This window comes from Dipodomys ordii, unplaced genomic scaffold (genome assembly GCF_000151885.1).
Source record: "Dipodomys ordii isolate 6190 unplaced genomic scaffold, Dord_2.0 Scaffold3, whole genome shotgun sequence".
In the NCBI taxonomy this organism is placed as follows: Eukaryota; Metazoa; Chordata; class Mammalia; order Rodentia; family Heteromyidae; genus Dipodomys; species Dipodomys ordii.
Window position 1 is genome coordinate 10,318,974 of NW_012267219.1, and position 16,589 is coordinate 10,335,562.

A 16,589-nucleotide genomic window follows, 5' to 3' on the forward strand; every position below is an offset into this window, starting at 1 on the left:
ACTTCAGAGTTCTTAAATTGTGTTAAAAGGAAACAAAAGTCCCTTTGGCATTGTTTTTCATCAGTATTAAACAGAAATATTTTGGGTCAAAAGACTGATTAAATGACTTGTTTGTACCACTTATAAGTGTCCCTTGTTAAAAACTTATTTATTGGAGCCAGGGATATGACCGAGCACTCACCTAGCATATGCAAGGCAATCCCCTATCACCACAAAAAGAGAGGGAATGGGAAGTCAGATGTCTTATTTTTAGGATTGCAGTAAAGATTGTGTACTTATTGTATTTTTCAATTTAAAAAAAATGAAATTTTTAGGGCTAGCGATGTGGCTCTAGCATTGAGGAAGCCCTGGGTTACATGCCTAGTACTGAGAATGGTAGTGCATGCATTTGGGAGACTAAGGTAGAAAGATCATGAGTTCTAGGTCAACTTTTGTGGCACATGGTAAAACTCTGAAAAAAAAAGTGAAATATGATTTGACTTTTTGAGGGTATAGTGTAGTATTTAGTAGTACACAGTATGTAATGATCAGATCAGGTTGTAGGCATATCTATCACTCCAGATGTTTATCTTTTCATGTGTGTGTTGGAAACTGAGTACTGGGAATTTTGAAATACAATTGTTGTCAGCCACAGTTACCTACTGTGCTATAGTTGTAAAGTATTGTATTGGCGTGGTTACTAAAATGAAAACTCATTCATAAACATGATTTTAATATTGTCAAATTGAAAACTTCCAATGACAATCAGCTGGTAAATGGATAAAGAAAATGCTATATAGAGTATCCCTGAAGTTGGGGATATTTTTAATCAGAAATAAGAAAATAATAAGAAAAAGTAGTAATAAGAAAAAGTAGCAGATTACTTGCAGATATTATAACATGGATGAACTTGATTCTTAGCAACAAGTAACATTTATTTATAAATAACTGAAACAAATGGAGAAATGTCTCAATCATGTTATGTAAAAATTCCAGGTTAGACATGGTAGTATACATTTATTTGTAATCCCAACTGCTGAGGATGTGAACCACCATTTGAGGCCAACCCCACCAAAAAGGTAGTGAAACCCCCATCTCAACAAACCTGGCATGGGGACAATATTTGTGATCCTAGCCAAGTAGGAGGCAAAAGTAGAAAACTCTGTAAAAGGCTAGCTCCAGACAAAGGGGAAACCTTATTTGAAAAATAACAACAAAAAAGGCTAAGATTATACCTCAAATGATAAATAGCACCTTCCTATTATTAAGCCTGAGGCCTCAATTCAAACCCCAGTACCTCAAAAAATATATATATATTATATATATGGAATTCTAGCCAGGTGCTTACTTGGATAGCCTCTACCCAGCAGGAGGCGAGAGGATTGTAAATTGAGGGCCAGCTTGAGCTATGTAGGTAGCAAGATACTGTCTCAAAAATAATAAATAAATACATAAATACACAAATACTAAATAAATACATAAATAATTTTTTAGAAATAAACTAGGCTTCTATGGCTCACACCTGCATGACTTGGTTACTCAATGCTCAAGATTCAAAGCCAAACCACACAAAGACAAGTCTGTAAGATTCTTACTGAAATTAACCAGCAGAAAAACTGGTCTGGAGGTATGACTCAAGTAGTAGAGTGTGAGCCATGAGCAAAAAAAACTAAGCAAGAACATGAAGACCTGAGTTCAAACACAAATGTTTACTCATTTTCAGCATGATGATGAGTCAATTGTGGGTTTTTTTGGAATTTTAGTGTATTTATGTGGTTATACATTACAGCCAGTTTAGTTGTAGAGCACTTATAGTCACCAAAAAGATTCCCTGTGCATACGTGTAGTCAGTCAGTTCCGCAGATGGATGAGGAATTGGGTGCTTCATGTTTCTGTTGGAGCAGTTTTGGACAGATTTTTTTTTTTAATCTTTGTACTTTTGTTTCTTATGAAACATTCTTCTTGTTATTTCACGTGACAGTTTGTACAAGTGTCCTCATGCGCAGGCTTCCATTTCTTAGAAAACCATGACCCTTGGATCTATTTTCTTTTTTTTTTTAATTTATTTTATATAGTGAAAGCAGGGATTATACTGTGGGGGAAGGACATACAAACCAACAAAGAAATAATCTTATAAATGCATTAGAAACAAATGCATGAAAAAAAAACATTTAAATACATATCTATGGGTTCATTTTCCTAACATCACATTATCTGACCTTTTCTGCTTGGCTCATACATATACTAGATATTGCAAATAAGGAAAACCATGGGACCTATGTTTCTTTGGGCTTGGCTTACTTCACTTAATATAATTTTTTTCCAAGCCTTTCCATTTCCTAACAAATGGGGCAATGTCATTCTTTCTGATGGAGGCATAGTGATCCTTGGATCTATTTTCTCTACAGTATTTATAAGCTTCTCTCTAAAGTCTCAGCCACTGTCAGTTTTCTAAGTTACCCATTTTCATTTTTACATTTTCTACTTCAAGTTTGAGCCCATTAACAAAAAAAAGATGCTTCCTTTTGCCTAAACCATTGAATTTATGCCAAAATATTTATTTAATTTATTATTTTTTTTGTCAGTTGTGGGGCTTGAACTCTGGGCCTGGGCGTTGTCCCTCAGCTCTTCAGCTCAAGGCGAGCATTTTACAAGTTGAGCCTCAGCAATACTGGTTTTCTAGTGGTTTATTGGATATGAGAGTCTCACGGACTTTCCTGTCTAGGCTGGCTTTGAACCATGATTCTCAGATCTCTGAGTAGCTAGGATTACAGGTGTGAGCCACAGCACCCAGCTCAAAATATTTTTTGAAAGTTTCCTAAAGTAAGTTTATTTTGTTTCCTATTGGGTTATTTTTATTTCAGTTACAAATTTCTATTGAGGTTGGACGCATGGCAGATCATGAAATGGCAACCAGTGAGTGAAAGCTGGTCTCAGACAAAAAAAGAACCAACCAGTCTACCTTTAAAGAAAGACTTGAAGTAATTTATTTCTTAAGTAGGTTCTTATTTCCTAAATTTCAATTTTTAAAATAAAATAGATTATTTATGTCTCTTGGTTTTCTATCTTGCTGCTCCCTGAGATTTAGGGAAATCCTTAAATTAATTATTGTAAGTCAATCATTTAAATTCAGTTTCTTTTTGAGTCCAGTCGTGGGGCCTGAACTCTGGGCCTGGGCACTGTCCCTCAGCTCTTCAGCTCAAGGCTAGCGCTCTACCACTTGAGCCACAGCGCCACTTCCAGCTTTTTTTTGCTTATGTGGTGCTGAGGAATCGAACCCAGGGCCTCGAGCATGCAAGGCAAGCGCTCTACCACTGAGCCACCTTCCCAGCCCTAAATTCAGTTTCTGTACATCTGCCTTCTACTCTAACAATTCTGGGAGGCCACAGAACTGTTCCTTTCAAAAAACAAAAAACTCAAGAAAGGTAGTATATTTCACTTGTAAAGGGAAGGAAAAGCAACAGAGGCAGAAGAGTTAATGGAAAATGTAAATAGAATGATTCAAGAAGTTTTTCCAAAGGTTGAAGCAAGGAAGAATATCCTAATTATCTTTATTTTGAGGTGCTAGAAGAGCAATTGAAGAAATTGGTTGTTGAATAGTATTTTTGTCTCATAATCTTTTTGTAGTTACAGTTCCTCTTAAAGTATTGTTCATAATATTTGAAAAATTGGCTGTAAGTCTAGTTGTTCACTCAAGAGTTTTGTCACTAGCTATGTAAGTCCAAGAATTAAGGCTACATTGAGAGATTATTTAAAAAATAAATAACAACTCTAGTTCTCAGAGGAGGTTGTGGCTTTCAGTGAAAACTCCTGACAAGAGGTTATTATAGTTAAGAAAAAAAATGCCTTGGAATAATTATTTAGGAAAAGGCACTTTGAAACTTTGTGCATGATAAAAATGTATTTTTTATGTGGATTTTGGGAGGCTTTGGGGGAAAGTGGGGATTACGTGTTTTAGGGATTGGTGGTACTGAGGTTTGAACTCAGGATCTCAAGTTTGGTAGGTTTGGTCTCTGTCACTAGAGCAACATCTCCAACCAGTAATTTTGTAAATGGCATCTCACACTTTTACTCATGCTGGCTTTGAACTACCTTCCTTTGGATTTCAGCTTTCTGAGTAGCTATATATTATCAACAGTCTCACAGTGGTTAACAGACTTAACAAAGTGATTATAAATTAATGAGTAATAGCCACTATTTCATCTTTTTTTTTTTTTTTTGTCGGTTGTGGGGCCTGAACTCTGGACCTCGGTGCTGTCCCTCAGTTCTTCAGCTCAAGGCTAGAGCTCTACCACAGCGCCACTTCCTGCTATTTCTGTTTATGTGATGCCTAGGAATCAAGCCCAGGGCCTCATGCATGCAAAGCAAGCACTCTACCACTGAGCTACCTTCCCAGCCTCTATTTCATCAAAACACTGATAGTTATTTTAGACTTTGTACACTTGATTGTTTATGTTGAAACTACTTAACTTTGCTGTGATAGCATGAAAGGAACCATAGACAGTACAAAAATGAAAAGATGTGCTATCTTGGGTTTTTATTAATTTATTTTTATTGTTAGTTACCTAAGTCAGGTAGTAAGTACATTTCTTTTTGAACAGTGTCACCTCTTCCTGTCTTCTCCAAGTTTTTCTCCCATCCCCCAATTCCACAAGTTGTATAATTCATTTTCAACATAGTGTCTAGTGAGTATCACAGCTTTATCCCCTTTATCCTCCCCAAAGCATGCAAAACAAAATGTACAAAAATCAAAAATAGCAACAAAGGAGAAAAACAAAACAAATTTAAATACAAAACAAATCTTGTTTCCATTTCTTGAGGTTTATTTTGGTAAACATCATTTTATATGATCTTATGTACATAGCTGTTGAACCTTTGTGATCCTCTCCTAAGAGCATCCTCCTTTGGTCTTTATTAAAACTTAATGTTTTAGGCAGGGTCTCACTATTATATCCTTGTCTGGCCTTGAACTTGTGATCCTCTTGCATCATGCTCCTGAGTCCTAGAAATCCAGATATATGCCACTATAATTTGCTGATTTGCTTGCAGTCTGATCCTATCCCATTTATCTTTCTAGAGCACTAGGTCAGTAGTGATAGGGATTTTTTTGTTCATAGGGATTTGTTTGTTCATTAGGTTTATTTCTACTGCTGTACTTGTGGTTTGTGGTTTCAGACAGCTTATAGGATATTTGTGTTTTCAGTTCTTCTTTTCAAGAGGAATAGACATGTCATTTTGTAAGTCAGTAGAATACACTCTGATGTTATTCACCTTTTTTGCTTAACATTTTATTCCAGTTGAAATCAGACTGAAAGCCATATCTGTAATTCTATAATAAATCTTATAGTGTTCCATATTAATATAGTCTAGTAATCATTTTAAATCTACCGGCCTTAAATCTGTTAAAATCAATAGAAGCACTTAAATACTGAGGCTTTACTGATGCATTCTTTCTTTTTCTCTAACAAGGTACTAGGTTTTGACAAGTTTGCATCATGCGTGAGTATAAGCTGGTTGTTCTTGGCTCAGGAGGTGTTGGAAAATCTGCTCTGGTAAGTCATTCTCACTTAACCTAAGCTTTACATTCAGAGATACTCTTTTTCTGTTGAATTTTAAGATCTGATTATTTTACTTTGTTATGGTGAAATCCCATATTAACTTTAGAAATAATGTGTTTTTTAAAGAAAAATTATAATATTTTAATGTAATGTTTATGTAATTTTTTTATAATTGTATTAAATGTCTAGTATGAGTGTATAGTGTTGAAGTATGGCAGATACAGTTTTGACACAGTGAGAAGATATAAATAGGTATCTTTTTCAGAAACAAATGAATTTTTTTTCAATTAAATTTATTTGTAAGAGGCATCCTAATGGCCATATTTTCAGGATTTAGGAATGACATAGCAAGAATGAAGAAACAATTTGGTGTAGAGAGGGTTGGGGAATGAGAAGAGAATTAGGAGAAATTCATTTTGGAAAGTATATAATAATGTGAGTCCTTTTTTCATTTGTATATAGAGTAATTAGAAGATATGCTGACTGTTTATATGTGTATATAGTACATAAAATAATAATGCCTGATGCAATATAAATACTTTGTGATTATAAGAAACTCTACATAATAAGTACAAATACATTCGGTTTGTTAAACTTCTTCACCTTCCCCCAGTATTTTTTAACCTTGGTTTTTTTAATCTGAGGGTGTGGAACCCATAGATAAATGAGAGTCAACTGTAAATTAAAGTTTACAGCTTTAGATTTATTCTTTTCTTTAGAAGGATAATGATGTGTTAATTTTTTTCAGACTGTACAGTTTGTTCAAGGAATTTTTGTTGAAAAATATGATCCTACAATAGAAGATTCTTATAGAAAGGTATGTATTATGTTAACAAGCATTTTTATTTTAATGTAAATACGTTTTTATTTTCATAATTATTGAATGTTGCATATAAAGTAGAATGAAGGGATAGTTAATTAGTAGGAAAAGTTCATAATTGATTACATTTTTACCAGTTTTAAGGGAATCATAAAGACTTATATATACATACTCAGAACTTTTAAATTTATCCTGATATCTTTCCTTCCTGGATTGGAAGGTGATGCACAAATTACAGGGCCAGGCCATCCACTGAACCTCCTAGAAAGACAATTTCTCACAAACTCCCTGGCTTTTTTCCTTGAGATAAGTATAAAGAAGTCTCTTTAATTTTCCTGGTTTTTGTCTCCTTCAGTCAACGTCAATTTTGTCCACTTTCACAGCGTATGACTGAAATATTATGCAGACATTTTTAATTTAGTAGTGTGAGAGTTGGCTCCTATCTTTATGTAAGTAGCCATCCTAGTTTCCACTGTTGTGCAGATATTGTTTTCATTCTTCCCTTTGTGCCCAGAAAACTAGAAATTCCTTCCTTCACCCACATTGTAACTTTGCTTTCCTAGGAAATAGCATGTAAATAGAAGTAATCAGGATACATAATCTGTTTTGTAGTTATGTCACTTACTTTGCCACCCATTATTTTATTCTGATATGGTAAGAAAATAGTTAGATAAATGAAGGCATATTCAAAGTAATATAGAAGAATTAGGTGATAGAATCACTACTACTTTATTGAATTTACTGATGATTTTATTGAGTTAGGCTCATTTCTTTTTTATAATTTGTGCTGAGTTATTCATAATGAAACTGAATTTTTACTGAACACATTGTTTACATTTACTAAAATTTGGGGGTCTTCAAACCTTATGGCTTAGTTATTTTTTTCTCATACTTTGCTAAAGTATTACCTGATACTACTTTAAAGTTGATATATCTCAATATAAGCTTTTAAGTCTATTTAAAGTAGTTTTGCATACATGATTTTTTTTTTTTTTACCTTTTTCTTAGCAAGTTGAAGTAGATGCGCAGCAGTGTATGCTTGAAATTTTGGATACTGCAGGAACGGTATGTAAAACAAATTTGCTACAGATTTTTACAATATTTACTTACTAATGCAGTTATTCTTTAGGCAAATACTAGTTAAGCTTAAGTACTATTTTATTTCTTAAAGCTGTTTTTCTTACTGTCTTGAATTCTTTTCATAAAAAAGAATATTATACTTTGTAATTACAGTGGATCACATTGAAGAATCAAATTTATTTTTAATATTTTTATAGTTTTACAAGGGGTTTAGTGGCGCTGTGGCTCAAGTGGTAGAGCGCTAGCCTTGAGCTGAAGAGCTGAGGGACAGTGTCCAGTCCCAGAGTTCAGGCCCCACGACCAGACCAAAAAAAAAAGTATTTCCCGGTTTTACAAGGGGTTTTAATTTACCATGTCAACTTATGCATACAATTCATCTTGATCAGTATTATCCCTTAGTCATTCTCACCCATCTATCCCAGCCCCACCCATCTCAAGTGACCTAGTTCCATTTTCACATATGAAGAAGAAAAGTTTTAATCAAAATTTCTCATGTTCTCACTAAAAATTTTTAAACACTTTCTGAATTTCATGTGAAAAGTACTTGGTACATACATTTGTATCTCACTGGTAGTGTAAAATGTTCTGATTGCTTATCTTTCCTTCTCCAAAGTATTAATAGTAAAATGTTTTGAATGGTATCTTTCCTTCTCCAAAGTATTAATAGGTCAGTTTGTTAGCTCTTTTATTACTATAATAAAATTCCCTAACCAGGGTAACTTTATAAAGAGCTTTATTTTGGTTCTCAGTTCAGGAGGTGCAAACTCTTAATAGTTAAATACAGTAGTAGCCTTCTTCCTGCCAGAGTCCTGAGACAACCCACAGCATGGCAAGACATAGGGAATGTGCATGTCAGTGTCTATCCCTCTGCTGTATAAAGCCACTAGGATTCAGAGAGGTTCTACCCTAATGACTAATACCAGTAACTTTCCAGTTGGTCGATGTGAGTATAGTTTCTACCTTCTTGCTACTCTTGATACAGGAAAGCCCTAGAGGATACTCAAACTATATCTAAACCATGGCAACTAACTACCTTTATGGATATCCAGAAGTAAAGAGAAGATTCTGGGTATCCAGTATGAATTTTGGTGGTGGTGGTGGTCGTCGTAGGGCTTGAACTCTGGGCCTGGACGCTGTCCCTCAGCTCTTCAGCTCAAGCTAGCGCTCTACCACTTGAGCCACAGTGCCACTTACAATTTTCTGGTGGTTAATTGGAGATAAAAGTCTCACAGACATTCCTGCCTGGGCTGACTTTGAACCATGATCCTCAGATCTCAGCCTCCTGAGTTGTTAGGATTACAGGCGTGAGACACCAGCACCCAGCTTAGTATAAATTTTTTATTTGTTATTAATGTTTAAGTGCCTCATATGAGCCAGGTATGTGTTCCAGCATTCTAGATCTCATAATCTAGTGAAGTTACCAGTATGGAATAAAGGTAAAATAACTTGCCTGATAGAACAGAACTGACGGAACAGGAAACAGGAGTATTACAAGCTATTGCAATTTTAGGGGTAAGTTTAGAGTGTTTTATATTAAAGGGTGCTACTCAGTAGCTTTTGGAACTAGGACATTTCTGTTCTGCTTGAGAATGTTTATTGTATATAGTTCTTTGGTGCATTATTTTAAAATAAAAACCTATTTCTTAAAATAATTTTTCAAATAGTATTCTTGCCACGATCAATAATGTTTTAAAATGTTGCAAAGTACTACAGTATTCTTTATTAAGCTGTAATTATAGACTGAAAAGTTGGCCAATCAGCTGTCAAACATTTTTGTTGTTTATCTTTCTTTTGTAGGAACAATTTACAGCAATGAGGGATTTATACATGAAAAATGGACAAGGCTTTGCTTTAGTTTATTCCATCACAGCACAGTCCACATTTAATGACTTACAAGATCTAAGAGAGCAGATTCTTCGAGTTAAAGACACTGATGATGTAAGCTGGCTTTCCAATAAATGTTTATTTCAAACCCCTTATAATGGTATTCAATTTTAAGGTTTAAATTTATACACAATTTAAAGTTCATATGTGAATGGCTTTTTAAAAGTAAAAAAACACACCTTTTATGCATAGACATGTTTTCAAATATATGTCATATGGAAAATGAGAAATTCCCTCCTTTCTCTGTCCTAGGAAAAGTAAATGTTATACCCTGCCAATTTTTAAACTCTGCATTTTGTGGGAAAGGAAGGAAAGGCAATAGGATGCAGATGTTACTAATAGAGTGAATAATGTTCTGGCTTCATTTTTGGTAGATTTGTAGCATTTTAAAATAAGAAATACATAAAAGTATATATAGCAATTATGGCAGAGAAAAAATACATAAGGTTTTTAAAAGAAGACAACAAATACATTCTGCTGTTAACTTGGGAGCCCTTTAGAGTGTACCATACTGAGTTTAACTCTATAGCAAACTTCAGAGCCATTTCTCATTGTCTGACAGTGATTCTCAAAGTAGATTCTGCATCAGAATCAACAATGAACTTAATTAAAACATAGATTATTGGCCCCACCTTCCACAGTTTCTGACTTTTAGCAGAGTTCAAGAATTTTTACTTCTTCTTTTCCAGTTAGTGTTGAAGCTGCTGCTTTGGGTACCACAGAACTAGTAGTTGGCTTAGCCAGGCTCAATAGCTTATATCTTGTACTCCTGGCTACTTGGAGGGTAGAGATTGGGAGGATCTTGGTTCAAGGCTGGCCATGTCAAAAATTTCACAAGATTCCATCTTAACTAATAAGAGCTAGGCATGGTGGCATATGTCTATCATCCCAGCATATAGTATATTTGATTATATCTGATAATGAGAGCTGAGATGCCCCAGGTAAGTGCTGCCTTTTCTACACATCAGAAACAAAGGGACTGTATGTATTTGGGGGAGACCTATATCTGTCAGTTGCATTAAAACCGTATTTAGTAAATTCCTGGTGGCTCTATCCTAAAAAAAAAAAAGTTTGGTTTTTTTGTTTTGTTTGAATTACAGAAAATTGATTTAAAAGTTGTCAATAGTGCTTTGGTAAATACAAGTATTACTTTCTCCTATAATGTTTTTGTAAAACTACATATGCCACAAATGACCAATCACTTGATATTTTTAGTAACCGTACTTGATGTTTATGCAGGAAGAAATTCTAGCTAATACAAGACTGTGTGAGAAATTAAAATTTCTACTTTAGAGGCCTTTCAGATTTCTCCTTTTTATATTGTGCACTTAATGCAGTAATCAGTTGATAAATATCTGTAACCCACCAAAAACCTTGAAGTTGAATCAGACGTAAAACATTTTTAAATGTTGAAGTATATTGAGTTTTTTTTTCACTTAACATGTATAATTTTCAGCCTTCCTTTTACTTCCCTTTGCAAATACCCTTTAGTAGCTCCTTTAGAATATAAGGTAATGGAGAATTTTATAACACATTACTAATTTAATGCTTTTCTTTAACATTATAAATGAAAGTAATACTTAAAGTTTTAACTCCAAATTCTTATTATTTGACTTTGTGTAATGTCCTTATATATTTATTTTACCTTCACAAATATATTTTTAGGTTCCAATGATCCTGGTTGGTAATAAGTGTGACTTGGAAGATGAAAGGGTTGTAGGAAAGGAACAAGGTCAAAATCTAGCAAGACAATGGAACAACTGTGCATTCTTAGAATCTTCTGCAAAATCAAAAATAAATGTTAATGAGGTATGATTAGATATCCTTAAGATAGCCTTGTATTTGGAATAAAGCATTTAAAATTAATGGGTGGCTGGGTGGTAGTGGCTCATTCCTGTAATCCTAACTAATCAAGAGGCTGAGAGGATCACAGTTAAAGCCAGCCTAGGCAGAAAGGTCCCCATGAACACTGTTATCTCCAATTAACTACCAGAAAACTGGAAGTAGCATTGTGGCTCAAAGTGGTAGGGTGCTAGCCTTGAGCAAAAAAGCTCAGGGATAGTGCCAAGGCCCACTAGTCCAAGCCCCACAACCTATAAAAAATAAATTGAATAAAATTAATAAGGAAGTGTGTATGTAAAAACAGTTCTGTTTTGGTTTCTTTACTATATACTGGTACAGTGAAATTTCCAGAAAGGCAAAACTAATTGAAAGTCAGCATGGGGAAGACATACTCATGGAATATATGAAGGATGTTAAATAAAAGAATATTATTGAGGCTTAAAGTAATGTTGTATAACAAAGGTTTATGGGAATATTTGAAAAAGTGTAAAGAATGTTTTTCTTTGTATAATGTTCTAATTGAGTCAAATAAGATCATTGCAGGTCCTTCAACTAAGTACTTATTTAAGGAAAACAGCTTTAAGCCTCCCAAAAAAAGAAAACAACAACAAAAAAAAAACCTTGACACTTTTAAGAACTGATTTTATTCTCTAACGTCATAATTGCTTTCTGGGTGTTTATTTATATCCATGGAAACTTCCATTTTTCATGGCACTTTTCATTTTGTCATTTTTTTTCTTTTCCTTCCTTTGAATTAAAAACATAATAATATGTTTACAGATTTTTTATGACCTAGTGCGGCAAATTAACAGAAAAACTCCAGTACCTGGAAAGGCTCGCAAAAAGTCATCATGTCAGCTGCTTTAATAAATTAAATGCATTGTAGCTCTGAGCCAGGTATGTTATCTTGCTTCTAACTTTAATCACTCAACTTTAGTAAGAGCACTGTGGTATGAGGGAAAATATATTTTTTGTTGTTAATTCTAAAGAAAGTAACTGTTACTTTTAGGATGTGATTTATTGCAATACCCTGTCCAAATATTTCACTGTGTGCTGGTGACTAACACCTGTATCCTGGCTACCCCACAGACTGAGATCTGAGGATCAAAGTTCAAAGCTAGCCTGGTTCAACAAAGCCATCCTAGGTAGAAAAATCCAAGGGACTCTTATCTGCAATTAATCCGCAAAAAAAGTCAAGTAATAGCTTGAGTTCAAGCCTGTTAACTGACATAATAAGCTGATTATGTACGAATGCCCTGGTGGGATATGTGCTGTGTACTCTGGCAGAGACCAAAAAATCTTGAGTTCCAGGCTAGCCTGGGCCGGATAACAAGACCCTCTCTCTGTTTAAAAAAAAAAAAAGTAGAATATGATTAATGAAATAAGAAAATAAATCCAGCATACCATAGTAGAATAATGAAAACCTCTAACTTGTTTACCACGTGTCCCAACACTCTTTAATATTGTATATATGTTAATTAATTGAAGTTTAACAACTCTGAGGCAAGAGTTACTCCCATATTAGAAATGAGGGAAGGGAACAGAGGCAAAAGAAGAATGTTACTTTGTTGAACCTTTCAATCAGTAACTAGCAGAGCCAGAATCTGAATAGGCTGGCTGGCTTGAATCCAGGTAGGAACAAGTAAAAGTTAGCCAGGTTGGGGATAAAGGGTTCCCCAAACAGGGAGAACCACCAGTAACCCAAGATGTGAGCAAAAAAAAAAAAAACCAGAGCATATAAAGTTTATGTAGATTAATAGTTGTAATTAAGTCAATGCCTAGCATATAATAGATACTCAAGGTGGTATTCCAAGCTGGCCTGGGCTGGATAATATTTGTCAATGAACTATTGGCTGTAAAGCAGTAAAATGTCATGAAGTAAATTCCTAGTTGTCTACCCCACCTAATTGACTCTTCAGCCATTCTTATTGGAAGCAAGGTCTTAATTTTTCGATCTAAGTATCTATTATTGTAAACAACAAGACCGTTCATTTTTTTAATATTTCTATTTTTTAATCCTAACTCTTAATAAGGTTGACTTGATTTAGCATTTTAATGTAATTTCTTTTTCCTGGCAGGTAATGCACAGACATTTTTTTGTATCTAAAATTTTCATTTGACTGGCTTTCAAAAGAGTAGCCAAGTAGATTTCATGTTTTTGGAATAAAGAAATAAAAATGTCTTTGCTGTGAATTGTGGTACATTGTCATTAATGTAATAACTAGAATAAGAGTGTGTAGTATATTGTGTTGCTGTTTCCTTGGTTCTTTAATTATTTTTTTTTCCCATTTGGTAGGTCTGAAGAACTGTTGCCCAATTCAACAGTGCCAGCATTCCAACTTTGTTAAACCTACCAACATCTTAAATGGACTTTCCTGTGGTGGTACCTTTAAGAGGCGGATGAAAGCTACTATATCAGTTTGCACATTCTAATCACTTTCCAGTATCACGAGAGATTTTTACTTATATAATAGTTCTACAGTATGCAGCTGGTAAAACCAGAGGCTACATCCAGTATTACTGCTAAGAGACATTCTTCATCCACCAATGTTGTACATGTATGAAAATGGTGTACTGTATACTTTAACACATCCCCATTCTTTGTATTGGAGAGTACAATAATGTAAATCCTAAAAGCACCACTATTTTAGCATAATAAAAGAAAGTCCAAAGAGCTCCTATATAGACTACTCCAGATAACTTCGCTTCTTTGATACTTGTAGCTTATTGTAATTTTTTTTAAAAAATTGAAGGTCATTATCATTGTATTGTACAAAATAAGCGCTTTGATTAACACAGCTATATAGTTTTTTTAATTTTTTCAAAAACCTGTGGAGACAGTGATCTTGTCTTTAAAATACAATAGTCCTTTCAGTATAATGTCTTAGATAAAGACGTTGCCTTTAATATCTGTTGGGAAGGAAATGTCCAGACCTTTCAAATCTTATGATGTTTTTTTCTTTTTTGTTTACATAAGGAACAATGTTTATAGTTGTGTGTACAGTGGGGGTCTACAACAAGAAGTGTATATTTTCAAACAATTTTTTAATGATTTAACAATTTTTGTAAATCATTTTCAGGCTTCTGCAGCTGTAGATTCTCACTGTGAACCCCTTGCTTGCTCATGCATAAGTGTATTTGCAATACCAAATATACAGGTTTAGTATTTTTGCCTGTTAGTGATTGTTTCCCATGTGTAACGTTTTGGTTGAGATGTTAAATGGTGGACGAGTACTGTGGATGTGAATGTGGGAAGTAATTTTAATCATGTGTAATTGGTCACAAGGCCTAATTTGCAGTAACTATTGCTGTTTTATTTAACAATGCCTTGTTGCTTTGTATGCATTAACGTTTGGGTGTAAAGATTGTGTGTCTATCCAACAGGGAGCCACAGTATTTAAATTGACCAACCTAATGTTACAACTACTTTGAGGTGGCCAAATGTAAACTAAAAAGCCTTAATTAAAGTGGTGCAATTTTGTATAACTTAGCATCAGTAGTTCAATCAATTTGGATTGCCATGCAAGGGCTTGCATTATAATTACTTGCCACTTGAATGTGTTTTGTGTAATGTTTTAACAGTGCTAGTAAATAAATATGGGTTTACCTTCTTTTTAAATGTAACAGGTGTTATTTTACACGGTGTGGTTTCATAATTCAGTGAGTAAACCAGCCTCATTAATTAATTACAGGAAAAATAAGTGATAGATATCAAGGAGTTTTCTAGTATTACTTGCATGTCCACCTAACCTCTTTTTGAACTGTTTTTTGAGAAAGAAATTTGTAAATCAAACATATTACTTATGAACAAATACTTTTGAGTAGTGTTCAGTAGCCCTTTAGGGTAGGATGAGGAAGAAGGATAAGGTTTTCTGGTGGATGCTTTTAGAATATGGAGCTTTGAGTTTTTGGTTTGGAGATTGTTTTTAATTTTTTTGTTGTTTCATAGTGGTGTTGGTGTTTGGTGCCAGTACTGGGGGCTTGATCGGAGAACCTTATGGTCTCACTTTTACCAGTAAGCTACGACTCTCAGCTTTTTACTGGGATTTTCCTCCCCAGGCTGGCTTCAAATCTTTATCTCAGATCTTAACCTCCTGAGTAGTATTGCAAGTGTGAGCCACTAGTGCCTGGCTTTCCTTGGCTGTTAAATAAGGATGATAATAATATTACTTCATAGGAGTTATGAGTGAAATGAATGCTAGTGCCGTCCTTTCAGTTGGTAGTTTTTCCCTGATGCAAATAGGTAGGGGGATGTAATGTGGCATAAGGTACCATCTTCTCATGTACAAAAATAGAAGTAGAGCCAGGCACTAGTGGCTCACACCTGTAATCCTCGCTGCTCAGGAGGTTGACATCTGAGGATCCTAGCTCAAAACCTTCCCACACAGGAAAGTCTGTAAGAGTCTTCAATTAACCACCAAAAAGCCAGAAGTGGAGCTGTGGCTGGAAGCGGTAGATTACTAGGCTTGAGCAGAAAAGCTCAGGGAAGGTGCCCAAACCCTGAATTCAAGTCCCACAACCAACAACAACAGCAAAAAAAAGTAGCCAGGCACCACTGGCTCACACCTGTAATCCTAGATACTCAGGAGGCTGAGATCTGAAGATCACAGTTAGAAGCCAGCCTGTGCAGGAAAGTATGTGAGAAACTCATCTTCAGTTAATCATCACAAAAGAGGAGGGAGGATCAAGTGCTAGTGTTGAGCAAAAAAACAGGGACAGCACTCAAGTCCCAAGTGAGGCCCAGGCCTCAGGACCAGCACACACACACACACACACACACACAAAAGTAAAAGTGGCAACACTGATGCAGATCATGTGTTTAGATGGAATGGTAGTAAAATAAAAAGAAGATAAGCTCCTGTTCAGATCCCAAGAATAGGAGTAGAAAGTAGAGTTTTTGGAGAAAACCAGAATCCTTGACAAAGATTTTTTTAACTGTTGTGGTTGGTTGGGAGTACTGAGATTTGAATTAAGGCCTTGAGTTTGCTACACTGCCACTACCACTTAAATGAAATTTTTAAAATTTCATTTATGAAATTAAAGCTTTGCCTTTTATTCCAAGTTACCTCATCTTTAGATGTGGACAACAAACTTAGGGTCAGTGTTATCTTAAATTTGGGTCTTCATTGAATTAAATCTGTGGTATTCTCTTTCCTTTTAAATCTTAGAAATGTAAAAAGGAAATTGTAATATAGTTAATCTTCCTACCACCCTAGAATTCACCAAGTGTTCTAGGGCTTGTCTCAAAAATAGTAAGCCTTAACCTTGTGATTTGTAAGACTAAAAATATTTATTAATTTGCTCTATAATTTGTTGCAGTACATCAGTACTGTGTTTTGTATTTTATGAATGCTTCAGACAATCCAGTACATTGGGAGAACTAAGCAAATAAATGTCTTTAACTGACTATTGATAGAAAAATGCAT

At 34.7% G+C, this 16,589-nt stretch overlaps 1 protein-coding gene across 1 annotated transcript; it reads left to right on the forward strand.

The window, feature by feature from the left end:
* The first annotated feature begins 5,427 nt into the window (after positions 1-5,427).
* Rap1b (RAP1B, member of RAS oncogene family) lies at positions 5,428-14,787 on the forward strand. The gene is made up of 7 exons (XM_013021778.1): positions 5,428-5,531; positions 6,286-6,354; positions 7,366-7,422; positions 9,235-9,375; positions 10,987-11,130; positions 11,944-12,060; positions 13,460-14,787. Exons 1-6 carry the CDS (start codon positions 5,475-5,477, stop codon positions 12,028-12,030), a joined length of 555 nt encoding a protein of 184 aa, XP_012877232.1. The 5' UTR covers positions 5,428-5,474; the 3' UTR covers positions 12,031-12,060; positions 13,460-14,787.
* Positions 14,788-16,589: the final 1,802 nt, after the last annotated feature.

Excerpts from the sequence above, each read along its gene's own strand:
- Rap1b (XM_013021778.1), top strand. The coding sequence starts at position 5,475 with ATGCGTGAGTATAAGCTGGTTGTTCTTGGCTCAGGAGGTGTTGGAAAA. Across the intron at positions 6,355-7,365 it reads TAGAAGATTCTTATAGAAAG|CAAGTTGAAGTAGATGCGCA; the intron begins GTATGTATTATG and ends CCTTTTTCTTAG. Across the intron at positions 11,131-11,943 it reads CAAAAATAAATGTTAATGAG|ATTTTTTATGACCTAGTGCG; the intron begins GTATGATTAGAT and ends ATATGTTTACAG.